This window comes from Bufo gargarizans, chromosome 1, assembly GCF_014858855.1.
Source record: "Bufo gargarizans isolate SCDJY-AF-19 chromosome 1, ASM1485885v1, whole genome shotgun sequence".
Taxonomy (NCBI): Eukaryota; Metazoa; Chordata; class Amphibia; order Anura; family Bufonidae; genus Bufo; species Bufo gargarizans.
This window is the reverse complement of record NC_058080.1, coordinates 415,443,475-415,471,145: the sequence shown is the minus strand read 5'-3', so window position 1 is coordinate 415,471,145 and position 27,671 is coordinate 415,443,475. Positions and strand designations below refer to the sequence as shown.

General features: G+C 44.8%; 1 protein-coding gene across 1 annotated transcript in view; it reads right to left on the bottom strand.

Annotated features, from left to right (window-relative positions):
• CNTLN (centlein) overlaps positions 1 to 27,671 on the bottom strand; it is a 327,152-nt gene that overhangs the window by 163,744 nt on the left and 135,737 nt on the right. Inside the window, exons 11-12 of the mRNA XM_044286471.1 lie at positions 12,586 to 12,711; positions 2,484 to 2,605 (exon numbers count right to left, since the gene is read on the bottom strand). Of these exons, the coding sequence (XP_044142406.1) occupies positions 2,484 to 2,605; positions 12,586 to 12,711 (248 nt within the window). The remainder of the gene's footprint in view (positions 1 to 2,483; positions 2,606 to 12,585; positions 12,712 to 27,671) is intronic.

Below are 27,671 nucleotides of genomic sequence, written 5' to 3'. Positions count from 1 at the left end.
GGACCGTCTGCTTGTCTTCAGTCAGTGAATGACAGCTATCTCTGTATACACAGTGATAGGGGGAAGGCTGTCAGTCACTGATAGGACCGTCTCCTTGTCTTCAGTCAGTGACTGACAGCCATCTCTGTATACACAGTAATAGGGGGAAGGCTGTCAGTCACTGATAGGACCGTCTGCTTGTCTTCAGTCAGTGACTGACAGCTATCTCTGTATACACAGTAATAGAGGGAAGGCTGTCAGTCATTGATGGGACCGCCTGCTTGTCTTCAGTCAGTGACTGACAGCTATCTCTGTATACACAGTAATAGGGGGAAGGCTGTCAGTCACTGATGGGACCGTCTCCTTGTCTTCAGTCAGTGACTGCCAGCTATCTCTGTATACACAGTAATAGAGGGAAGGCTGTCAGTCACTGATAGGACCGTCTGCTTGTCTTCAGTCAGTGACTGACAGCTATCTCTGTATACACAGTAATAGGGGGAAGGCTGTCAGTCACTGATAGGACCGTCTGCTTGTCTTCAGTCAGTGACTACCAGCTATCTCTGTATACACAGTAATAGAGGGAAGGCTGTCAGTCACTGATAGGACCGCCTGCTTGTCTTCAGTCAGTGACTGACAGCTATCTCTGTATACACAGCCATAGAGGGAAGACTGTCAGTCACTGATAGGACCGCCTGCTTAGCTGTCAGTCACTGACTGAAGACAAGCAGACGGTCCTATCAGTGACTGACAGCCTTCTCCCTATTACTGTGTATACAGAGATAGCTGTCAGTCACTGATAGGACCGTCTCCTTGTCTTCAGTCAGTGACTGACAGCTATCTCTGTATACACAGTAATAGGGGGAAGGCTGTCAGTCACTGATAGGACCGTCTGCTTGTCTTCAGTCAGTGACTGACAGCTATCTCTGTATACACAGTAATAGAGGGAAGGCTGTCAGTCACTGATAGGACCGCCTGCTTGTCTTCAGTCAGTGACTGACAGCTATCTCTGTATACACAGTAATAGGGGGAAGGCTGTCAGTCACTGATGGGACCGTCTCCTTGTCTTTAGTCAGTGACTGCCAGCTATCTCTGTATACACAGTAATAGAGGGAAGGCTGTCAGTCATTGATGGGACCGCCTGCTTGTCTTCAGTCAGTGACTGACAGCTATCTCTGTATACACAGTAATAGGGGGAAGGCTGTCAGTCACTGATAGGACCGTCTGCTTGTCTTCAGTCAGTGACTACCAGCTATCTCTGTATACACAGTAATAGGGGGAAGGCTGTCAGTCACTGATGGGACCGTCTCCTTGTCTTCAGTCAGTGACTGCCAGCTATCTCTGTATACACAGTAATAGAGGGAAGGCTGTCAGTCATTGATGGGACCGCCTGCTTGTCTTCAGTCAGTGACTGACAGCTATCTCTGTATACACAGTAATAGGGGGAAGGCTGTCAGTCACTGATAGGACCGTCTGCTTGTCTTCAGTCAGTGACTACCAGCTATCTCTGTATACACAGTAATAGAGGGAAGGCTGTCAGTCACTGATAGGACCGCCTGCTTGTCTTCAGTCAGTGACTGACAGCTATCTCTGTATACACAGCCATAGAGGGAAGACTGTCAGTCACTGATAGGACCGCCTGCTTAGCTGTCAGTCACTGACTGTAGACAAGCAGACGGTCCTATCAGTGACTGACAGCCTTCTCCCTATTACTGTGTATACAGAGATAGCTGTCAGTCACTGATAGGACCGTCTCCTTGTCTTCAGTCAGTGACTGACAGCTATCTCTGTATACACAGTAATAGGGGGAAGGCTGTCAGTCACTGATAGGACCGTCTTTAGGCAGCTTTGCAGCAAAAGTAAGTGGTTGCCGAGAACCAACATCACAATCATTGCAGACTGGGCCTGGAAAAGAGTCACGGCCACCTGAGAAGAGTCCTGGTTATTCATGAATTCCTGTTCTCCCTGCCCACCTGCTGATGACTGACAGTCTTCTACCTAGTTTTCTCTATTTCTCTCTAGAAGAGAACTGTCAATCATCAGCAGATGGGTGAGAGTAGGAGATTATGAATAACCATGACTGTTAAGTAGATTTGACTTTTTTCAAGCCCTGGGCTGCAATGATTATGATGCTGGTTCTCGGCAACCACTTACTTTTAGCTCATGAGTGACACACCGCTGAAATGTCTGTCTTCTGTTGATCAGAGGCGTTCCTGAGTTACGATACTTTAAAAAATATATAATATGCAAATGAGGCCTTTGGTGCAATGAGGGTGTCACTGTTGGTTTTGCTGCATGCAAAAATGCATGAAGGTGCCTGTGTGTATTAAGTGCTGAGTGGCATTTTGACAATGTGCTGGGCATCTACATTTAGAAAATACATGGGTGGGTGTGGGGGGGGTTAGTGCATTTTTTGAAATTTTACTTCATAATATAGGCTTTATTTGTACAAATTGTAAAAATGCCCAAACGCCCCTGGCAGTGAAAGGGCTGTGAACAGAACTCACCTGCCGCCTTCATGCTCATTCTGCTCCATTTGCTCTTTAAGGGTCCTGTAAGCAGTCTGCAATGTTAATAACCTTTGCTTTCGTTGCTCGTGTGCTTTTCGTAGATCGACATTCTCCTGAACCTTGGGTAACAGAATGATATAATGAATATCAATACACAAAAAACAATGCCACTGTTAAAATACTATGCGCAGAAACTCAGGTAAAATACAAATTACCTACAAAGCAAAGTTCCAAACATCCGGTAAAAGCGCCTAATCGAATGGTAACAGATTTAGGGTGAATTCACACATAGGTTTACGGTTTATTTCAGTATTTTAGCATTTTTGGCCCTTTTTAATGAAAAATGAAGATGTTAGCTAAAAATCATTGGGGAAATATAAAATGCACAAGCATTCTAGATGAATACATTGTTCAGCTCTTACAAGGCAAGCAACAGTGCCCACAAAATGGTGATATTTTCAGAGAAGAGAGGTGAGCATGTTAAAACGGAATCTACTGAATTGAAAGTAAATGCATTTGTTCAGTAAAATGTCGAAGTGCGGGTATGCAGAGGGTTGTAGAGAAGCCAGTATAAAGACTTGAATGCTCATTCTAAAAACACACAGGGTCGGACTGGCGCACAAGGACTGGGCTAGGCTGAAACTGTAACGGGCTCCAGTGAGCCAGGAGTAAAAACCCATTTGGCTGCCTTTGGAGCCAATCACTTGTCACTAGAGTCTCTTCTGTGAGTAAAAACCTGTTAAGCCTTAATGATAATATAGGGGTTGGGTCCTCGAGAATAATTTCATCTGGTGGGCCCCAAGAACCCCAGTCTGACACTGAGCACACATATAGCTGTGCTTGGTGACTAGAACTGGTTGTGTTTTTCAAACTGGTTTTGCATATGGAGATCTAACAATATAAAGAATGGTTGGATAAGTAAAACACACGAGAAAGGTATATTGGCAAAACTCAAAATGGTCAATTAATAGAGGTGACAAAAGACTTGCGGAAGGCAAACAGGTGTTAAAAAGTCACTTGAGCTCATTACTGTTCAATGAAAACGTTGCAATCTGTGCCATGTTACAGTAAATCTGGCAGCAGGGTGGATAAAAATCTATGATTTTAAAAAAAATATATAAGATTTTTTTTAATTTAAATCTGATTTTTTAAATTTAAATCAGATTTTTAATAAATTTAAATCAGATTTTTTTAATATAAAATGCTTTTTGAGGAAAATATATTACCATCCAAAGGTTATTCCATCATGAAATAAAGATTAGTTTTTTAATTATGTAGAATAAGGCTGTATATGTTAATTTTTTTTGGCAAATAAATTCCATTAATCCATTCACAATTTCATGCTCTTCCAGAGGTTTTTGTAGGATCATTGGGCAGTTTCTCTGCCTACAAGATATTATCACAGATACTTGGTTTACTTTTGCAGTTCTCAAAACTGAATTTGACTCAGCAGAGATCACATGCCTCTTCTTCACAGCAAACATGTTATAACATGAACAGAGTTGAGAAAAATACCTTAATCCCAACTTCTACAATCCTATGAATGCAGAATAAACCTAATCAAACTAATATGAAAAGTTGTTATTCCTAAAATCTTTATCTACTTGCATATTATAAGTTATACCAGCAAGAATTAGTCTTTATGTAGAAAACTATGATTTAAATCAGTTTGATTTAAATCAAATCCACCCTGTCTGGCAGCCATGACTGCAATGCAATAGCAGACAGAAAGATGCATCGGCGGGTTCAAAGACTTAGGCCTCATGCACACGGACGTTTTTTTTCACGGTCCGCAAAACGGGGTTCCGTTGGTCCGTGATCCGTGACCGTTTTTCCGTCCGTGGGTCTTCCTTGATTTTTGGAGGATCCACGGACATGAAAAAAAAGTCATTTTGGTGTCCGCCTGGCCGTGCGGAGCCAAACGGATCCGTCCTGAATTACAATGCAAGTCAATGGGGACGGATCCGTTTGATGTTGACACAATATGGTGCCATTTCAAACGGATCCGTCCCCATTGACTTTCAATGTAAAGTCTGGAGTTCTGTTATACCATCGGATTGGAGTTTTCTCCAATCCGATGGTATATTTTAACTTGTAGCGTCCCCATCACCATGGGAACGCCTCTATGTTAGAATATACTGTCGGATATGAGCTACATCGTGAAACTCATTTCCGACAGTATATTCTAACACAGAGGCGTTCCCAATGGGTTTGAGACGCTTCAGGTTAGAATATACAAAAAAACTGTGTACATGACTGTCCCCTGCTGCCTGGCAGGTGCTGCCAGGCAGCAGGGGGCAGACCCCCCCCCCCTGTTTTTAACTCATTGGTGGCCAGTGGGCCCCCCCTCCCCTGTTGTTAACTCGTTGGTGGCCAGTGTGCGCACCCCCCTCCCTCCCTCTATTGTAATAATAGCATTGGGGCCAGTGTGCGCGCCCCCCAACCCCCCCCCCCCTCCCTCCCTCTATTGCAATAATAGCATTGGGGCCAGTGTGCGCGCCCCCCAACCCCCCCCCCTCCCTCCCTCTATTGTAATAATAGCATTGGGGCCAGTGTGCGCGCCCCCCAACCCCCCCCCCCTCCCTCCCTCTATTGTAATAATAGCATTGGGGCCAGTGTGCGCGCCCCCCAACCCCCCTCCCTCCCTCCCTCTATTGTAATAATAGCATTGGGGCCAGTGTGCCCCCCCCCCTCCCTCTATTGTAATAATAGCATTGGGGCCAGTGTGCCCCCCCCCCCCCCCCCGATCATCTATTGTAATCATAATCGGTGGCAGCGGAGTAGAAGATTCATACTTACCTGGCTGCTGGCTGCTGCGATCTCTGTGTCCGGCCGGGAGCTCCTCCTACTGGTAAGTGACAGGTCTGTGCGGCGCATTGCTGTCACTTACCAGTAGGAGGAGCTCCCGGCCGGACGCAGACATCGCAGCAGCCAGCAGCCAGGTAAGTATGAAAATCTTCTACTCCGCTGCCACCGATTATGATTACAATAGAGGGAGGGAGGGGGGGGGGGGGGGTTGGGGGGGTGCGCACACTGGCCCCAATGTATTAAAACAATAGAGGGAGGGAGGGGGGGGGTTGAGGGGGCGCGCGCACACTGGCCCCAATGTATTAAAACAATAGAGGGAGGGAGGGGGGGTTGGGGGGACGCGCGCACACTGGCCCCAATGTATTAAAACAATAGAGGGAGGGAGGGGGGGTTGGGGGGGGCGCGCACACTGGCCCCAATGTATTAAAACAATAGAGGGAGGGAGGGAGGGGGGTGCGCACACTGGCCACCAACGAGTTAACAACAGGGGAGGGGGGGGCCGCACAATGATATTCAAACTGGGGAGGGGGGGGGGGGTCTGCCCCCTGCTGCCTGGCAGCCCTGATCTCTTACAGGGGGATATGATGGGGTTAATTGTACTATCATATCCCCCTGTAAGAGATCGGGTGCTGCCAGGCAGCAGGGGGCAGTCTTGTACACAGTTTGTAGTGTATTCTAACTAGAAGCGTCCCATCACCATGGGAACGCCTCTGTGTTAGAATATACTGTCGGATCTGAGTTTTCACGAAGTGAAAACTCAGCTCTGAAAAAGCTTTTATGCAGACGGATCTTCGGATCCGTCTGTATGAAACTAACCTACGGCCACGGATCACGGACACGGATGCCAATCTTGTGTGCATCCGTGTTCTTTCACGGACCCATTGACTTGAATGGGCCCGTGAACCGTTGGCCGTGAAAAAAATAGGACAGGTATTTTTTTCACGGCCAGGAAACACGGCTCACGGATGCGGCTGCCAAACGGTGCATTTTCCGATTTTTCCACGGACCCATTGAAAGTCAATGGGTCCGTGAAAAAAAACGGAAAACGGCCACGGATGCACACAACGGTCGTGTGCATGAGGCCTAATGCACACATTGGGGATCTGGTGTCAAACTTGTTGCTTGCATTGCGCTTTTAAGGATGGTGACTGCCTGTCTTGGTCACTGACTCCTCCTCTGCTGTCCAAGGCTTTTTAATTAGGGCAGTTGAAGTGGGTTTTCAATATATATATATATATATATATATACAGTCATGTGAAAAAATTAGGACACCCTTTGAAAGCATGTGGTTTTTTGTAACATTTTTAATAAAAGGTTATTTCATCTCCGTTTCAACAATACAGAGAGATTAAAGTAATCCAACTAAACAAAGAAAACTGAAGAAAAGTCTTTTCAAGATCTTCTGTAAATGTCATTCTACAAAAATGCCTATTCTAACTGAGGAAAAAGATAGGACACCCTCACATGTATTCCCTCTTAAATTGGCTCAGATCTCACACAGGTATATCACACCAGGTGCACATAATTAGTAGATCGTTACTCTGCATGTTGAATGAGGCTTGCCCTATTTAAACCTCAGACATTTAGTTTGGTGTGCTCCTGACTGTTGAAGTGAGATTGAGCACCATGGTGAGAGCAAAAGAGCTGTCAGAGGACTTCAGAAAAAAGATTGTAGCAGCCTATGAGTCTGGGAAGGGATTTAAAAAGATCTCAAAAGATTTTGAAATCAGCCATTCCACTGTCCGGAAGATAGTCTACAAGTGGAGGGCTTTCAAAACAACTGCCAACATGCCCAGGACTGGTCGCCCCAGCAAGTTCACCCCAAGAGCAGACCGCAAGATGCTAAAAGAGGTCTCCAAAAACCCTAAAGTGTCATCTCGAGAACTACAGCAGGCTCTGGCTACTGTTGATGTAGAAGTACATGCCTCTACAATCAGAAAGAGACTGTACAAGTTTAACTTGCATGGGAGGTGTGCAAGGAGGAAACCTTTGCTTTCCAAGAGAAACATCGAGGCCAGACTGACATTTGCCAGAGATAAAGTTGACAAAGACCAGGACTTCTGGAATAATGTTCTTTGGACAGATGAGTCCAAAATTAAATTATTTGGACACAACAGCAGAGGACATGTTTGGCGTAAACCAAACACAGCATTCCAAGAAAAGAACCTCATACCAACTGTGAAGCATGGAGGTGGAAGTGTCATGGTTTGGGGCTGCTTTGCTGCAGCAGGACCTGGTCAGCTCACCATCATAGAATCCACGATGAATTCTACTGTGTATCAGAAGGTGCTTGAAGAACATGTGAGACCATCAGTTAGAAAATTAAAGCTGAAGCGGAACTGGACCATGCAACATGACAATGACCCAAAACATACTAGTAAATCAACCAAAGATTGGCTGAAAAAGAAGAAATGGAGAGTCCTGGAATGGCCAAGTCAAAGTCCAGATTTGAATCCCATTGAGATGCTGTGGGGTGACTTGAAAAGGGCTGTACGTGCAAGAAACCCCTCAAACATCTCACAGCTGAAAAAGTTCTGCATTGAGGAGTGGGGTAAAATTTCCTCAGACCGATGTCGAAGACTGGTAGATGGCTACAAGAACCGTCTCACTGCAGTTATTTCAGCCAAAGGAGGTAACACTCGCTATTAGGGGCAAGGGTGTCCTATCTTTTTCCTCAGTTAGAATAGGCATTTTTGTAGAATGACATTTACAGAAGATCTTGAAAAGACTTTTCTTCAGTTTTCTTTGTTTAGTTGGATTACTTTAATCTCTCTGTATTGTTGAAACGGAGATGAAATAACCTTTTATTAAAAATGTTACGAAAAACCACATGCTTTCAAAGGGTGTCCTAATTTTTTCACATGACTGTATATATATATATATATATATATATATCTCTATCTGTGGCGTAGCTAGAAATGACTGGGCCCCCACAGTATATTTTTGAATGGGGCCCCCCTTCCTTTCATGCTGCCCCCATTCCTGTGGCTAGTAAAGATCGCTCTCTCAGACCAGACCCGGTAGCTGTTCTTACACTGTCTATACTGTCGCTGTATATCTTTTTATTGTGTAATACTGTTGAGGGGGCCCTGACCAAATCCTTTAGTCCTCCTCCTCCTGGATGGGCCCCAAAGAAGCCGCTTCCCCTGCAGTTACGCCCCTGATATATCCAGTTGTACAGGCTGAAAATTAGTGTACGAACCCCTTCTGAAAGAGTCCGCGTTGTCAGGTGGACTTTCACACACTTGAAAATGTGTGCTAAGAACCACACATCTAATGTATAGTAAATATAATCACAATGTGTCTATTTTTGGTCCGTATCTGCTTTTTTTTGCCGGTTGGATGCAGAACTATTCATTTCAATAGGGCTGCAAAAGATGTGGACAGCTTATTGTGTGCAGTCTGCGTCCGTATGTCCGTGAATGCAATCATGTGAATGCAGTCTTAAGCATTCAGTGGTTTATGTCAGTCCGGATCCACTTGTCTGCCGGAATGCATAAGGTTTTCCGCCGGACCCCATTATACTTAATAGGGCCGGCGGACATTTTGTCTACATCTGGCAGTGCCAGTCTGGAACAGACTACCAAAATTCACACCGGAGGTGTTAAATGTTTGCATATCTCTTTTCCCTTAGGCTGGGTTCACATCACAAGAAACACACAAAATGTGTCCAAAGGGTTACATTAGCCCAATAGAGTTCAAAATAGCGTCCATTTGGCCTCTGTCTAGCCCGTATAACGGAGTATATTGCCAAAAACAAGATAACACTATTCCACTTAACACGTTAAGTAGCTAGGACGAGAATGCTGGTCTTAAATTGCCGCTAATTGGCGCCCCCGGATGAGCATTCTCATCCCGTAGTCCTTCCTGTACCCCACCTCGATTAGCGGCAGGGGTTCAGCTCTTACTGAAAGATGGACCTCTGCTGCATCCACCAGCATCGGTGACAGCACTGATGCTGGTGGATTAGCCCCTCATAGGCTGAGGTCAGCACTGACCCTGGCATATGGGAGGTTCGGGCTCCCTCTCCTGATCCATCGGGTTCCCTTTCAAAGGCCTTGGGGCCCGGCAGCTACGGAGACCTATGAGTCTTATAGACGAGCTGTCAGAGTATTACACTGAGTCTATGCAGTATAATACAGATGTATTGTACTGCATTGAAACAGGGATCAGACCCTAAAATGTAGAAGTCCCCTAGTAATACAAAAATAAAAAAAGTTAAATAAAAGTAAATTAAAACATACATATTAGGTATCTGCGTTTACGTAAGAACCTGCTCTATAAAAATATCACATGATCAGCCCCGTCAGGTAAAGACCGTAAATCACCTGACATCACAAAAAGTGTAAATATAAAGCGATCAAAGTCATATGCACACCGCAGTAGTACCAATCAAACCGTCACCTCATCACGCCAAAAAGGAGTCCCTACATAAGACAATCGACCCAAAAAAATAAAAAAATCTGGCTTTCAGAAAATGGAGACACAAAAATATGATGTTTTGCTTTCAAAAATGCCTTCATTGTGTAAAACCAAATAAATATTAGCGTTGTTAGAAAAATGTTAGTGTTTTACTCTTAAAGGGACCCGCACAAATCTTCACTTCATTCTCTTTTATCGGTCATTTCAGGGAGAGGCAGAATCTAATAGGTCAGTGCCAGCAAGTAAAAAAATCTCCTTTAGGGCTGGTTCACATGGTGCAGTTTTTCAGTTTCAATCTACAGACTCACTTGTGGTTTAGCCGCTATAAACTGTGGCTACGTTACATGCCGTCTGCCATTGAAAACAGTGGGAGGCAGATGAACTGCTGCTGCTGGTGGCTTTTTGGTGCAGAATCTGTGAACGGTCTGAGGATGCTTTCACATGTGGGTTTTTGGTGTTTTTTCTGCACTTTTCTGTTTTTAGTGGATGTTTGTTTTTTTCGTATAGGAGGGAGACACACTGACCCAGATTTTCTAATGTGCCTGCGCCAAAGGTCTGTCTAAAAAGTGGCGCATCTAGGACTTCTACACCTAGGGGAAGCTGCTTAGTGGAAATGGATGGAGCCTTTGATGCACCACTTCGTGCCAACATTGCGCCACAGTTCTGGCATAAAATTCTGACTCAAAATAAGCCAATAAGTAGCTGGTACAGAGTCAGAGTAAGGGTCTGTTCTCAAGTCCGTAGTTCTGGGTCTGCATCTGTTCCACAATTCTGCACAACGGGCGGAACCATTCAAGTACCGTCCGCATTCGTTGTTCCATTCCGCAACCCTGGAAAAAAAAAAAAGGTAGAGCAGACAAGAATAGGCATTTCTATCATAGGGCTGGCCATGTGCGCTCCGCAAAATGCGGAACGCACACAGCTGGTATCCGTGTTTTGCGGATCCACTATAAACTTACAAACATGAGAATGGATCCTTAAGGGTCTATCCATGCACCAGATTTATTCTCTAGCCTGACTCCTGTGATAGATCTGGTGCAGGTCTGGGCCGCCAGTCTAAATTCACGCCATCTACAGGATTAGTAAATCTGGGCCAGTGTGTAAGAAAAAAAAAAAGAAAAAAACACAGATGCCAAAAAAGTGCTGATTCTTAAATCTTTGCATAAGGAGACCCTGAGCTAAAGTGCTGTGCCAGACTTTATGGAGCAGGCACAGGCAGGGATAGTGATGTGGTTCCGCCAGGACTGAGCTGACACTGGCGCCTGTTCTTGTAATAAGCGCAACAGTCTTCCTGCAGGACATTGCGAAAATACATTTTAGGAATTTTAGGAAAGTTTACTTAACCTTTAATAAATCTCATCCACTCTGTGCAGACACTTTCCACAAGAAAATCGACATCAAGTCAATTTATGTTGCAAATGTCACCCTTTGTAAGGGCTCATGCACACGACCGTTTGATATTTTGCAGTCTGTAAATTGGTGATTCGCAAAACATGGATAGCAGGCCATGTGCGTTCTGTGTTTTACTGAACGTCGGGCGCATCATAGAAGAGTTCCATCCTTGTCCGTAGTGCGGACAAGAATAGGACATGTTCTATATATTTTGGGGGCCGTGGAACAGACATACAGATGCAGAGAGCACACTGATTACCAATGAGAATCCAGCTGGTCTGACAGGTCATGGAAATGAGTGCACAACCCCTTTAACTGCGTGGGCTGTAGCTTAGAAAACCCCATGCTCCTAAGCATCCCAGCTATATTATATGTATTTTGAATTTGGCATTTTTTGTCTGGAGCACTGGAATGGCTTGGATAGCGTAAAATAATAAAAGTATTCCAAAGTTACTACCACATAAAGTGACACGTCAAATAAAATAAAAAAACGGCCTGGTCCTTAGGTAAAAGATGGCAAGGTCATTAAGGGGTTAATGGAACTCAGTAAAAAAATAAAAATTCAAACGTGTGTTTTTTTAAATACATTGGGACACTGCTGTCGATGGATGACACTGTAGGGAAAAGATGAATACACACAGTGGTGCACTATGAGCCTAACTGTCTTAGGCTACTATCACACTCGCGGTTTGTGCGAATCTGTCATGGACGCATCCGTTCATATAATGCAACCGTCTGCATCCGTTCAGAACGGATCTGTTTGCATTATCTGTATCATGGCCAAGACGGATCTGCCTTGAACACCATTGAAAGTCAATGGGAGACTAATCCGTTTTCTATTGTGCCAGATTGCGCCATAGAAAATGGATCCGTCCCCATTGACTTACATTGTGTGCCAGGACGGATCCGTCTTGAACACTATTGAAAGTCAATGGAGGAAGGATCCGTTTTCTATTGTGCCAGATTGTGTCAGTGAAAACGCATCCGTCCCTATTGACTTACATTGTGTGTCAGGACGGAACCGTTTGGCTCCGCAGTGTTTTGGTGTCCGCCTCCAGAGCAGAATGGAGGCTGAACGGAGCCAAACTGATGCATACTGAGCGGATCCTTTTCCATTCAGAATGATTTAGGGACAAACTGATCCGTTTTTGGCTGCTTGTGAGAGCCTTGAACGGATCTCAGAAACGGAAAGCCAAAACGCCAGTGTGAACGTAGCCTTACATCTTAAAAGATATCTGAAACATTATATGACAAGCGTGGTCTAACATCTGAGGAAAAACCTGAATATTTCTATTCTGTACATTTTCATATTTAAATCTGATAAAAAGAAATGCGTTTGAAGCTCCATTAAAAAGTAGAGCTAAAGCCTAAGGTCTAAGTCTACCCTTCATCCTAATGGAATGCCCCAAGCTCAATTACAGAACTGTGCAGGTCTTAGGCAGGTAGGCCAAGGTTTATATGGCTTTATAGCATTCACCTTAATCTGCAATGTCTTCTCTAACTGCTCCATCCGCTTTTCTGCTATCTTAAGCTTCTTTAACTCTTCTGATTCTCTGGAAAAGCCCTTTGGGGACAAAGACCTTGAACGTTTCACAGGTTGCACCTGGAGAATAAAACAAGGACATGGTTGAAGTAGTCGAACATTGCATTATGAAAGACATGCAAAATTAAAGAACAAGTAATTGAGAATACTAATAATGAATTATAAAAAAAATCCTGCCTGGAATACTGGAGAAATAACAAGCAGAATTACCACAGTGCTACCGCTAAAGGTTTCTCTGTGACTCGTTAATGAGAATATTCATTTACATTTACATTGTTTCTTTCAGAATAATGATGTCCCATTAGGGAAGACTAAAGGGTTATAGACTCAGGAATGGAAGAAACCTCATTACAAAGGAGGGGATAGAGGATGGTCTAATTGCTCTATAAGGGTCCAAGGTTACACTTGATAGGACAACCGGAAACAAGAGGGAAAGGATTTTTTCCCTTTGAAATAGTTTAACATACTGTGAAGAAGGAGGAACAATATGCTTGAGGAATAGAAATACAACAGACAGAGCATCTTATAGTGTAATGGCCATATGGTCATTAACTAGAATGGAGCTAGCTGGAGACATGAATATGTGGATCCATTATATACAGAAAAGGAAGGCTATTAAACCACAATGGCTTCCTGGACTACAGATGACTTTTTCTGTCTTATATGATGTCCTTCTAATCCGCTGGATGACAGAAATGTGGACAGTCCGCATAGAAGCCATAGTAAAATGGAAACATATATAAAGTGATGATCATACGTGCTCCTCATAGGTAATAATGCTGTTCATTTTCCCAGTCTCTACCTTACTGCATGTGACATTTAAAGGGAACCTGTCATGTGGATATTTGATTATAATCTAACTAATTATATACAATCATTAACTTCTAAAAAGTGCCTTAGATGTATTCACTTACTGGTGTGACAGATGGTTACCTCATAATATACACACAAAGATGCTGCATGCTAATGAGCTGATTTGAGTCCAGCGTGATGTCATTGAGTCCAGCGTATATTTAATTCAGAGCTATAGCCACTCCCCTGCCCACCTGCTGCTGATTCCTATGGAAAATAACTGTCAATCAGCAGCCGGTGGGCGGGGAGAGTCAGGAGCTCATGAATATTCAGGAGTCATCATTATCAGCTGGAGCTTTTCAATACAAGATGTTGGCAGATTGACTGGGTCAATTAAAGAAAGTGACCCAGCATTTTGCTAAGAGAATCAGTCACTTATTTATGTTGCCCTTAGGCTACTTTCACACTAGCGTTCGTCGGTCCGCTCGTGAGTTCCGTTTGAAGGGGCTCACGAGCGGACCCGAACGCAGCCGTCCAGCCCTGATGCAGTCTGAATGGAGCGGATCCGCTCAGACTGCATCAGTCTGGCGGCGTTCAGCCTCCGCTCCGCTCGCCTCCGCACGGACAGGCGGACAGCTGAACGCTGCTTGCAGCGTTCGGGTGTCCGCCTGGCCGTGCGGAGGCGTGCGGATCCGTCCAGACTTACAATGTAAGTCAATGGGGACGGATCCGTTTGAAGATGCCACAATATGGCTCAATCTTCAGGCGGATCCGTCCCCCATTGACTTTACATTGAAAGTCTGGACGGATCCGTACGAGGCTATTTTCACACTTAGGCTGTTTTATGCTAAAATAATGCAGACGGATCCGTACTGAACGGAGCCTCCGTCTGCATTATTATGAGCGGATCCGTTCAGAACGGATCCGATCGAACGCTAGTGTGAAAGTAGCCTTAGTTAGGACACCATAAAACAGATGACAGGTTCCCTTTAAAGCCTTTCGCCTTTGCTAATATCAGTAGTTTAGTCACTCCTGACTACATTTACAATACACTGCTGTACAGAACGAGCTACTAGTCGAAAGAGCACTCATCGTGGAAAATGCACAAAAAAATGTAATCTCCTCCTTCAGTTGATCTTTTTTTATGTCCCATTGCATTTAAAACAGAGAAATATATAAAAAAAACTTTCACACTGGCGTTTTGGTTTCCGTTTGTGAGATCCGTTCAGGGCTCTCACAAGCGGTCCAAAACGGATCAGTTTTACCCTAATGCATTTTGAATGGAAAAGGATCAGTTTGACTTCATATAGTCTCCATTCTGCTCTGGAGGCGGACACCCGAACACTGCCTGCAGCGTTTTGCTGTCCGCTTGACGAAACTGAGCCAAACTGATCCGTCCTGGCACACAATGTAAGTCAATGGGGACGGATCCGTTTTCTCTGACACAATCTGGCACAATCGAAAACGGATCCGTCTCCCATTGACTTTCAATGGAATTCATGACGCATCCGTCTTGGCTATGTTACAGATAATACAAACGGTTCAGTTTATGACGGATGCATGCGGTTGTATTATTGTAACAGATCCGTTTTTTTTGCAGATTCATGACGGATCTGCTCCAAAACGCGAGTGTGAAAGTAACCTAACCTGTCTGCAGTAGGGAACAAAGACTGTTTTGCCCAACCCTTCACCTGATACCTATACTATAATGTGTAACTCACAACAAAGAAATTAACCCCTAGGTACTCTTCTCAAGAACAGTGTGGATGGGTTTAGCTCCTGTCTACTGTTATCATTCATATCTAGGTTTAGTGTTACTTTACTAAAAATGTAAAAAAATAAAAAATAAATCATATTTCTTCTAAAAAAATAAATTAAAAAAATTAAATAAAATTTGAATTGTCCTCTTCATAAAAATTGCATTCCCCATTTCTTAGTGACATGTGATTCTAGGATTGCTATGGGACAATCAATATCAAAGATAACAGTTATGACTTGAGTTGTCACCCAGATTTATCAAAGGCAACTCTGCTTACAGTACCTACAGTATATGGAAATACAGAGCCAATGGATTCACCTATGCAGATTTGCCATTATGGACACCAGACATCTGGGTAACCCCCCCAAGGGAAAGAAGTAAGGAAGAGTTGAATCACATTTTTTAACATGGCAAAAGAGGAAATTGCACAGACATATACAATGGTGGTTTGCTCTCCCATTAAATTGTTATAAATAATTCAGTTATGGGATTTACAACCAAACAGCCACCTGTTCTCTTCCTTATTTCTCGGTCCACCTCAGAGCTGGACGCACATGCTCAGTTCCAGCCTCCAACTGCCACCAGCCCCATCTTCTGTGATGGTTACAAGGAGGGAGTTGCAACAGAAAGGACACCCACTGAGAATGAGCATGCCCCCCGAAAAAGGATACGCCCTCTGAGCTTCCATCTTGAAATAAATCTTTGTTATAAAGAGATTGCCATGTACTATATGTTGTATGATTTTCACTTCTTACATTTATCATAGGATAACCCCCTTAATCAGGGGCTTAGCTAAAGGCTCATGGGCCCTGGTGCAAGAGTTCAGCTTGTTCCCCCCTTCCTCAGTGCTTTGTAGCCAGGGGCAGGGAAGCACATAGCCTTCATGTTGCCTTAGGCAAAAATTGAAACAGCACCTCTCCCCCATGCCAAATTCTTGACCTAACCCCTTTCCTCCATCCAGAGGTGTACCTTGACCAGCAAGCACTTTCTACAATACCGGTGTCTACTTATGTGGCACAAGGGTCTTTGGGGCTCTCTCAGGCTCCTGGGCCCAGTAGCGACAGCTACCTCTGCACCCCTATAGCTACACCCCTGCCCTTAATAGTGTTTAAGAAATAAGCGTGGCAGGTCAAAGAGAAAATAGTATGTTATATATGAACAGCAGATAGAACTCAAACCATGGAAAGTACAATGTAAAAAAGACTAAAACACACCCCTGGTATAAAATGTAATGGGAAAGCAGATGATAAACCATTAACGCCTTAGTGACCACCCATACATGTTTCTACGGCGGTCACTAAGGGGCCTTAGGCTACTTTCATACTAGTTTTTGCTGGATCCGGCATTGTGCAGCAAAAACGCTTCCGTTACTGATAATGCAACCGTTTGTATCCATTATGAACGGATCTGGTTGTATTATCTTTAACATTGTACAAACCAACAGAAAAAAATGGCATGGTGTTAAACAGGCAGAAGTGCTCAACCCCATATGCAGTGGTGCATGTACATACAGGAGAGCAAACCCTGCACTTGTGGCCGTTGCTAAAGACAATCCCCAGCAAAAATGCTTACAGTAGAGGATGCCCGCAGCGGACCACAAGTACCACAATAGACATCCTACACAAGATAGCAATTATGTGGATGTGATAACCAATATAATCACATTTGCAAAGACAGGTGCGGTCTTACTAAACCCATAGCCCTATGGTGGTAGAAGTCGCCACCTCATCTCATTCTCAATCCAGAAGTACCGTCCCTTCTACTATGTGGGTTCCTGCCACTTAACTTCCCGTTTGTCCGCGATGCCCCCCGCAATATTTCCTGCCTTCTATGCTAATGGGGCATGTCTTTCTGCTCCCTGGCACGGAGCGCATCCAATCAGCGCGCTCCGCTCTTAGCCAGGGAGAAAAAGCTCCAAATCTCGCGAGATTCGTGAGAACTGGAGCGATTTCATCCATCCTGAGCCGGCGCCATCTTGGACTTCCGCGGTGAGCATTGGAGCAGCGTCGGATCAGGATGGATGAAATCGCTCCAGTTCTCGCGAATCTCGCGAGAACTGGAGCTGCTTCTCCCTGGCTAAGAGCGGAGCACGCTGATTGGATGCGCTCTGTGCCAGGAAGAAGAAAGACACGTAAGCCCGCCCAGTTGAGCCGAATGGCTCATTAGCATAGAAGGCGGGAAACATCACATAAAGTACAATATGTGATGAGAGAAAAAAAAAAATCTGATTTGCAAAACCTTTACGAAGTTATTCTCTGCTAAAGTGACACATCAGATTTCCAAAATCTGGCTTGGTCATTAAGGCCCAAACAGGCTTGGTCACTAAGGGGTTAATGTAGCCTTAGAGATCTAACCTTTGAGAGGCAATAAACCCTCCAAAATTAAATGGTGTGATCATCAAGTTCTGTAGCTCATTAGCCCCTGACTCTGTATAAAGCTCTGTTCACATTTTCAGTAAAAGCATCCGGCATCTGGAAAATGTTGGGTAAATACTGTAAATATCCAAAGACTATGGCAAAGATCAATGCAAAAACAGTGTCCTCTTGCCATGCGTCTGGCTGATATGTGGCATAACATAACTCTTATGTTGGAAACCCCAGTCCACTGGGAAAACGCATTCCTGGACGCCCCTGCATCATTTACATGCAGGCATGATTCCTTATATTTATCCTGCCTCGTGCCATGGCTATATTCATAGTAACATAGTATGGCTGTACGTAAGGAATACAGTAAAACACTAAGTAAAACGGATTTCGAAACGCGTCGGCAGTAGTGTGGACCTAGGAGGCATCCGTAGCAAGCACAGTGTGTGACGTCACACTGAAGAAGCTGTCTCCCTGACAAAATCAAGCGGCTTCTACTCACACACACGACCTACCAGTCGGAGCCACGTGTACGTGAGTGACAGAAGCCTGAAGATATCGCAAAGCTACCGTGGAATGACTGCGAGAGGACGCAAGCACCAACCAGCTTGTATGTAATCCGGCTCACCGGAGTACGCCTGGAGCAGGTAAAAACTCTAACTGTGACTAAGTAATAATATATATGAACCAGGAACATTGGACATATTGAGCACTTTTGGTCAGCGCAGGTTTACAGCTCTTTTATCCATATACCTATATAACATTTCAGGGGTTGGCAATCCACCCGTACAAACCCAGCAGTGGCGTCAATAAGTGTTATAAAAGGACCGACTACCAGTCGGTGGCGGTAGCGCTAGTATTACTTCTATTTATTTTCTTATTCTTATCTGCACAGATTTGAGTGTCATAATGCCATTGGTCCCCTTATAAGGATGGGTACTATGGCACAGGTGAAACAAGTAGGGATTTTTTATAACACCCTTTCAAAAGAAATACAGAATACTGATTCTGTGAAAATTATTTTTAGAACCTTGAGGGTTCTTTTCTAAAGGAGTCACCCTTTATAAGGTGGGTGCTCCGTTTACCTGTAAGAAAAATTAGACCAAGTAGGGGATAATAGGGATAGTAACCTAACCCGAACTGTGGCGTTTTAGTTTTCCGGTATTGAGATCTGTCATAAGGGCTCAATACCGGAAACAAATGCTTCCGTTTTGTCCCCATTCATTGTCAATGAGGAAAAAACTAAACAGAACAGAATGCTCCAAAATGCATTCTGTTCCGTTTAGTTGCGTTCCCATACCGGAGAGCAAACCGCAACATGTTGCAGTTTACTTTCCGTCCTAGGATGCGCAGCAAGACGGATCCGGCATGACCCCCAATGCAAGTCAATGAGGACAGATCAGTTTTGTCTGCCACAATAGAAAACGGATCCGTCCACCATTGACTTTCAATGGAGTTCATGACCAATCCGTCTTGGCTATGTTAAAGATAATACAACCGGATCCGTTCATAACGGATGCAGATGGTTGTATTATCAGTAATGGAAGCGTTTTTGCTTAACCCTGCCGGATCCAGTAAAAACGCTAGTGTGAAAGTAGTCTTACCCAATCAACCAATTGGGCTACAAAGAAATTGTCAGTCTATTTCATTTATGTGCACAGGATCATTTCTGCTCACCACTAGGTATTTCTTTGTTTACTGGGCCTCTTCCAGTTTGCAGATTTGGATATAGTCCACTAATTACTAAAGTTGGAGTCCATAAAATACTGTGGAGATAATTAATTTTATTAACCAGCAGTAAAACACACAGAGGACTCCCGTGTTCCTGCACATAATTAAGAGGACTCAAAGAGGAGTCCTCTCAATGCATTTTACTGCTTGTTTCTGGGAGCACAGCGTCAGAATGCAAGTGAGTATGAAGATAAAAATGGCATAACCGGACTCAGCGTCACTAACACTATACACCGAAACTGTTTCGGAGCTGACAGATTCCCGTCACGGATAAGCGGGTGAGAATCCACTGTGCCACTGACTGGCTATACTCTGGAGGGGCGTGTCTAAGCAACTACCTGGTTTTCACTAGAGCCTCAGATGCTGAGGATAGACTTGAGCCGTTAGGGTAGTTGCCAGGGGCTATTACAGAGCAATCCCCGAGTCAGTGGCAGCTGGTCCGGGCGGACGAGGAGGTACCTGAGTAGGTACCTTAAGTATAAGCGTAGTCAGGCTAGCAGAGAAGTTACCAGGAGCAAAGGATAAGGCAGAGACTTGGCAAAAAAGGCAATAGGTCAGGGCAGGCGCACAGGTACAGGTCAGGCAATCCGGGTCAGAAATAGGAGAGTCAAAGCAAGCAGGCAGGGATCAGGAACGAAATACAAGTCATGAACACAAGTGGTTATCAGGCTCTTTAGCAAAATACAAAGACCTTGACACTGAGGCATCTGGGAAAGGGGATGAACCACTTAAGTATATGCAGGAGAGCCAAGGCTGGTCAGCGAGGTCACCTGACCTAACCCAGCCAGCCCAGGGAGTGATGCGTGCCGCATGAAACCAGCCATAATCATGCTGTGATCAGGCTGAGTGGAAGCTGTGGAGCGGAAGCCTCAGAAGCACACACCCCGACAGAGCCCTGCAGCGATAAGCAGGGGAACAATGGCGCCCCGCAGAAGCTGTTAAATTCCCTTTAAGTATATCTAAATAAAAAGTGAACTTTTAATTATTCTGTTTTTGAGGGATCTTTAACATATGGTACAGGTACATAGATTTAAATAATATTGTCATCTGTGAGTGACCACCAATAATAGTGTCTTTTTTTTTTTTTTTTTGCTCATCGATGAACAACCATAGTAGTGATCATTCATTCCCATACAGAAGAGATAACTGCTGCATATAAATGCAGCTAAATGAGCAGGCAATAAATGGTTCATTCCTGATAATTGTCCTGACTATCCAGACATGTTAATGGGCCTTTATACCTGTTATACTTACCAATATTCACGTAAAAACGGTATACAACAACATTAACCAAATAAAAAGTGTAAAACTAAAAGGGGCTTTCAAAATGTCAAAGCTTTTTTTTAATATATTTAACATATAATACTAATAATAATAATAATAATAATAATAATAAATAATAATAATGGATTTAAAGAAAAATAAGCCAAGGATAAACAAAAGCTCCAGTTTGAACTAATGGTCAATGGTCTTGGAACTGCAGTGTCACAAGCAGATCGGGTTTACAAATGCAAATTGCCCTCATTACAGCTAAGCTCATTATACAATAATGCATGCAGATGAACTGCTGAAACCTGGCCTGCCAATGCCATTCCAAGCCAAACGATGGTCACCTTTGGCTTACAATTCATTTTAGCAATGGGCACCAATTAGGTGTCTGACTAGAAAATATTTGGCCTCTGCACAGCATAACAACTGAGTGCAAGATAAACAATGGTTGGCAATCTGGTAACTTATTTACTGAAATAGAGGCTTAATAGTCACAGCAATGACTAGTACATAAAACAGTCATTTCACTACAATTCACTATCATTTATACAAGACCATGCCACTTCATGTTGTGCAGAAAACATCAACATTAGGCATCTAATAAAATCCCAAAAATTCATTAATAAGTCACTAAACTGATTTTACTGCTACATTTGCAAGAAAAAGTCAGAGAACCATAATAATGCACAAAAAGTACCACACATATATTTTATCGATCAATGAAAAAGTAAGTGAACCTTTGAATTTAATAACTTGGAGATTCCCTTTAGTAACAATCACCTCCAGTAAATGTTTCCTGCAGGCGCAAACAAGATTTGCACATCATTGAGGAGGAATTTCGGACCATTCCTCCCTGCAAGGGCATTTCAATTCATCAATACTTCTGGGATGCCTTGCATGCATCTTGATAGGGTTAAGATCAGGACTCTGACTCGGCCATTCCAAAACACATCTTCTTTTCCTTTAGTTGATGTGTTGTTGAATGACTGAACATCTGTTCAGCTTCAGGCCATGGACCTCTGCCTTTATGTTCTCATGGTAAATGTAATGTACTGCTCCAGAGTTTCCTTCTTTGCTACACTGGCATTCTTCCCATACAAGTGCTGCCTCCTCTCCAAACAGCTGATCAGCAGGAGTCGCACCTCCGCCATTCAGATATTGATGATCTATCCTGAGGATACCTTACCAATATGTACTGGCTGCACAATCCTTTTAAGGTCAGACAAAACAGATGTGCTGCAGATTTTCCGTAGAACTGTGGGTAGACTATCCAGCGCAAAAGCGTAAGGCTACATGCACACGACAGTGAAAAAAAAGTCTGTTAAAAATGGACATTTTTAACGGACGTTTATTTCACTGATTCCTTTCTTAGAAACAGAAATTTTAAAAAATGGACCCATTCAATTGTATGGGGGCAGACTGTCAGTGAAAAACGGACAAGAGAACATGTTCTATTTTTTTACATCCGTTTTTTACTGACAGTCAAAAAAAACTGCCGTGTGAATAACTCCATAGACCACCATTGGTCTTAAAACAGACGTGTGATGGCCGGTAAAAAATGTACATCACATGCCGTGCACATGTAGCCTAAGAGATGTAAAAGCCGGAATTAGACTTACCGGTAATTCATTTTCCACGAATCCACCATGACGGCCCAGAGAGATTGACCCCTGACCTCTGTAGGGGCAGGAACAGAGATAGGTTTAAAAGGACCCCTCCCACCACCATTCACCAGTGAGTTCCAGATTATAGTGCTACAATCACCAGTTTACAAGTGAGACAACTCAAAGTGTTGTTTTTTTTTTTTTTTTTTTTTTTTGGTATTACCTCATACCAAGGTTTTTTTTTTTTTTGTTTTTTTTTAGGGCGGGATATCATGCCGTCATGGTGGATTCGTGAAAAATGAATTACCGGTAAGTCTAATTCCGGCTTTCCACTTCACCACCATGACGGCCCAGAGAGACGTAACAGATTATATATGACCTAGGGTGGGGCAACGGCCTGAAGGACCTTGCGACCGAATGCGAGGTCGGAGGACCTGGATAAGTCGAGCCTATAATGTTTAATGAAGGTGTTAACATTAGACCAGGTAGCAGCCTGGCATATTTGATTTAAGGAAGCTCCTGCCCTTTCAGCGAAAGAGGCAGATACCGCTCTTGTGGAGTGAGCCCGAATGACCTCTGGACAACTGATGCCTTCGATCTTGTAGCAGTCTGTAATAGTCTGTCTTACCCAACGGGCAATGGTAGATCTGGAAGCTGTCTTCCCTTTATTTTTACCACCGAAGAGCACTAATAAGTTGTCCACCTTCCTCAGGTCCTTAGTGACCTCTAGGTATTTTAGTACTGCTTGTCTGACGTCTAGCGTATGGAAACGTTCCTCACCAGAATTTTTAGGATCTACACAGAAGGAGGGCAGAATGATCTCCTGGCTCCTATGGAAGTCTGTTACTACCTTTGGCAAAAACGTAGGGTCTAGCCTCAAGGTGATACGGTCCTCCTGTACCCTGAGATATGGTTGTCTTATTGACAATGCTTGGATCTCACTCAGTCTTTTTGCTGATGTTATGGCTATAAGAAAAGCCACCTTATGAGAAAGATTCTTCAGGGAACTTGCGTCCATGGGTTCATACGGTGGACCTGCGAGTCCTCTAAGGACGATGTTTAAGTCCCAGGTAGGCATCCTTGATCTGAGTGACAGTCTTAGTCTGGCTGCAGACCTTAGGAATCTTTGGATCCATCTATGGCTGGCCAATTCGGAATCGAAGTAGGCGCTAAGTGCTGAGACCTGGACTCTCAGGGTAGAAGGACTTAACCCTAACTCTAGTCCCTTCTGAAGGAAATCCAGAATCCTCTGTATATTTGGTCTGGTTTGATCTGGGGCTTCGTCGCCCGACCAGGTGCAGAATCTTTTCCAGATCTTGAAATAAATGGAGTTAGTCACCTTCTTTCTGCTGGCCTTTAAGGTAGATATAACACCCTCAGAGAGACCTCTCTGCCTTAGGAGGTTGGACTCAGGATCCAGGCCGAGAGGCTGAAGATTTCCGGATGGGGATGGAGAACCGGCCCCTGGATCAGGATATCCTTTCTCCTTGGGAGAATAAATGCTTCCTGTGGAGAGAGCTTGGTTAGGATCGAGAACCAGCTCCTCTTGGGCCAGTATGGGGTGACCAGGATTACTCTGGCTCTGTCCCTGATGATCTTCTGGAGAACCCTTGGGATTAATGGGAATGGAGGGAAGGCATATGCAAGGACCCAGTCCCAGTGCAGGGAGAAGGCGTCGATCGCTAGGGGCCCGTCCCTTGGGTTTAGGGAGCAAAAGGTTGATACCTTTGCGTTTGTCCTTGTGGCGAATAGGTCTATTACTGGAAGACCCCATCTCTGGACAATCAAACTGAAGATCTCGACGTTTAAGGCCCATTCTCCCTGGTCTATGGTAGTCCTGCTGAGGAAGTCTGCTGCACAGTTTAGGCTTCCTTTTAAATGAACTGCCGATATTGATTTTACGTTTTTTTCTCCCCAGAGGAAGATTTTCCTGGATAGACATTCCAGCTTCTGAGATCGTGTGCCCCCCTGATGCTTGAGGTAGGACACGGTCGTTATATTGTCTGAATAGACCTTTATATGTTGGTTTTGTAGTTTTGGAGCGGCTGTTCGTATTGTCTCCCAAACTGCCCTGAGCTCCCTGTAGTTGGAGGACTGGGCTGCAATCCTTGGAGGCCAGTCTCCCTGGTACAGATCGGAGTAAATTTTTGCGCCCCATCCTTTTAGGCTGGCATCGGTCTGAATATGTACTGCTGGGGTCTTGAACCAGACCATGCCCTTTTCTAAATTTTTTGTGTGAAGCCACCACCGGACTGAAGATTTTACGTGGCCCGGGATCAGGATCTTTTTGTCCAACGAGGTCAGATTTTTGTCCCATTTCCTTAAAAGCCAGGACTGAAGGGCTCTGTAATGGGCTTGGCACCATGGGACTGCTACAATGCAGGCTGTCATCTGACCTAAAAGGCTCATCGTTTCTCTGAACGAGAAGGAGCGACGTCTCAGGAAGGCTCTGATTGATGACTGTAGGTTCTGGATTCTTTCTGCCGGAAGGAATGTTGTTTGTTTTTCCGAATCCAGCAAAACCCCTAGGAATTTTACCCTGGTATTCGGAACTAGGGAGGACTTCTTTAGGTTTATCACCCAACCTAAATATGTCAGAAGGGAGCAGAAGATTTCTCGATCTGCTATAGACTGACCTACCGTGTTTGAAATAAGTAGAAAGTCGTCTAGATAAGGGACAACCGTCACCCCCTGAGGTCTCAGGGAGGCGACCATCTCTACCACCAGTTTCGTGAAAATCCTTGGGGCTGAGGCCAGCCCGAAGGGGAGAGCCACGAACTGGAAGTGGTGAACAGACCCCTCGTGATCCCTTACTGCAAAGCGCAGGAACCTCTGAGACTGGGAGTGAATGGGAACATGATAGTATGCGTCCTTCAGGTCGATTGTACAGAGGGACGCATCCTTTTGGATTAAGGGGATGGTAGAATTTAAAGATTCCATCTTGAACCTTTTGTAGATCACAAATTTGTTTAGCCTCTTTAGATTTATGATCATGCGGAAGGCGCCCCCCGGCTTTTTTACCAAGAAAAGGCTGGAGTAGAACCCCCGCCCCCGTTGAAGTTCGGGAACTGGAATTACTACTCCTAGGTCCAAAAGATTTTGGACCTCCTTCCAGATCTGGCTGTACTGAAAAGGAGAAGGGTGGTGAGAAATCAGAAATACGTTCGGAGGGGGGGAAGATAGTTCTATTTTGTATCCAAACTTGACCAGATTTTGCACCCAGAGGCTCGGAGAAGTCTGTTGCCACTGAGCAAAATGTAGGGATAGTCTTCCCCCTATCCTGGCGTCACAGTTTCTCACCGCCCTTGTTTTGGGGATTAAGCAAGAACCCTCTACCTCTCCCCCCTTTGGGGTAACTCCAACGTCCGGTTTTACCTTTACCACGAAAGGAACTGCTTTGGGTATTTTGACCACGAAAGGAAGGTTTCTTTTTAGGGATCCTATCCTCAGGGAAACCCCTCTTTTTATCAGTAGCCTTCTCAAGGATCGTGTCCAGTACAGGACCGAACACGTATTCGCCCGAGAAGGCTATGGAACACAATTTCATCTTGGAAGGGATGTCTCCTGACCAAGATTTCATCCAAAGTGCCCTCCGGGCTGCGTTGGACAAGGCTGCATCCTTTGCCGAAAATCTAATTGTCTCTGCAGAGGCGTCCGCAAGGAAACCTGTAGCAGATTTTAGCAAGGGAATGGAATCTAATATCTGTTCCCTAGGCGTTTTGCTGCTTAGATGATCCTCTAATTCATTCAGCCATAGGTACATAGACCTAGCGACTGAAGTAGCGGCTATGTTTGTCTTAACACTAAACATAGCCGCCTCCCAGGACCTTTTTAATAAGCTGTCGGCCTTTCTTTCCATCGTGTCCTTTAGCTGACAGGAATCCTCAAATGGAAGTGAGGTTCTCTTGTTGACCTTGGCCACCTGTACATCGATTCTAGGGACTTCGTCAAAAATTTTTGAGTCTGAAGGGTCAAATGCAAGGCGATTTCTGAATTCTTTGGATATACCCAGCTTCTTTTCTGGATGGGCCCATTCATCCATCACCATCTCCTTAATATTTTCGTTTATGGGGAATACTCTGGAGCGTTTGACCCTCAATCCCCCAAACATTTCCTCCTGAACTGTATGGGGTTGCTGAACATCTTCTACCCCCATGGTATCCCTGACCGCCTTTAGAAGGTCACTCATCTCACTGGGAGTGAAGAAAAATTTTCTGGAGTCTTCAATGATCTCGCCCTCAGATAGGTGATCGTCTTCCTCTTTTTTAGAGGATGATGCATCCTCCTCTAAATCCTCGGAGTCAGAGGGGATGTCTGCCCCCCTGGGTCTTTTCGGTGGGCGGATCTCCCTGGTATCCTCACGGAGGGAGGCCAAAGAAGATTTAACCTCCTCCTGGATCATGGATCTGAACTCCTGCATGATTGAGGGCTGTTCATCTCTCACTATCTTAGTGATGCAATCCTTGCACAGTTTTTTTGTGTAATCCTCAGGAAGCCTGACGGTACACTGGATGCATCTGGCGGTCTTCTTAACTTTTTTTAAAGTAAGTTTGGCCTAGCGAGAGAGAGAGAGGCAGCCCATTTAATTAATGTCAATCTGGTATAGGAGCAATATTAAATGCAGTATACCAGCAGACACCACCAGGGGGAGGGGACAGTGGTTACTCTCTAAGGCGCAACCTCCCCCTGTAGCCAACTATTAAGCCGCCGTGCCCAGGTGGGCTACTCACGCTAGGGCGCTCTGGAGCGGTCTGCTCCTTCTGCTGTGTCTTCCTCTCCTGGTCCGACATCTCTGGTAGGAGAGCGATGCAGATAGCGCAGCGGGAAAGCTGTTAGCGTCCTTTTTATGAAAAGCCATCTACTTCCGGGTTCCGGCCTGCGGCCCGGAAGTGACGTCAGACGCGCGCGACAGCCGCGAGCGTCTTTCCGGTCGGCTACCTCCGAGAGGTAGGCGACCCGCGGCATTCTCAGGGCAGGCTTCCCTCACAAGGGAGCGTGACCCCGGCGTCCCCTGTCAGCTTAAGAACGAGTCCGCCGGAGAGCAGGGGACGCATCCCTGGGTGAAAAAGGAGCCACAAGGGAGGCAAAGAGCACCACCGATGCGGTCACCCAGGTACTAGAAAATAATAAACGAGGTCCACTTCACCTCCCTGGAAGCCAGAGAGGACTTTACTCTGTCCTGGCCACTATAGGGGCAGGAACACACTGGTGAATGGTGGTGGGAGGGGTCCTTTTAAACCTATCTCTGTTCCTGCCCCTACAGAGGTCAGGGGTCAATCTCTCTGGGCCGTCATGGTGGTGAAGTGGAAAAAAAGTTTTCAGCACACTGCATAAAAAACCTGAGCAGAATCTGCTGAAGAAGTTACCTGCAAATTTTAAATCCACAGCATCTCAATGTATGCCATAGACTTTCACAGTGGGTTTCATTGTGTGCAATACGTAGAGTGAACTTGGCTGCATGTATGCAACAAAATCTGCAACCCATCCACGCAGAATCGCTTC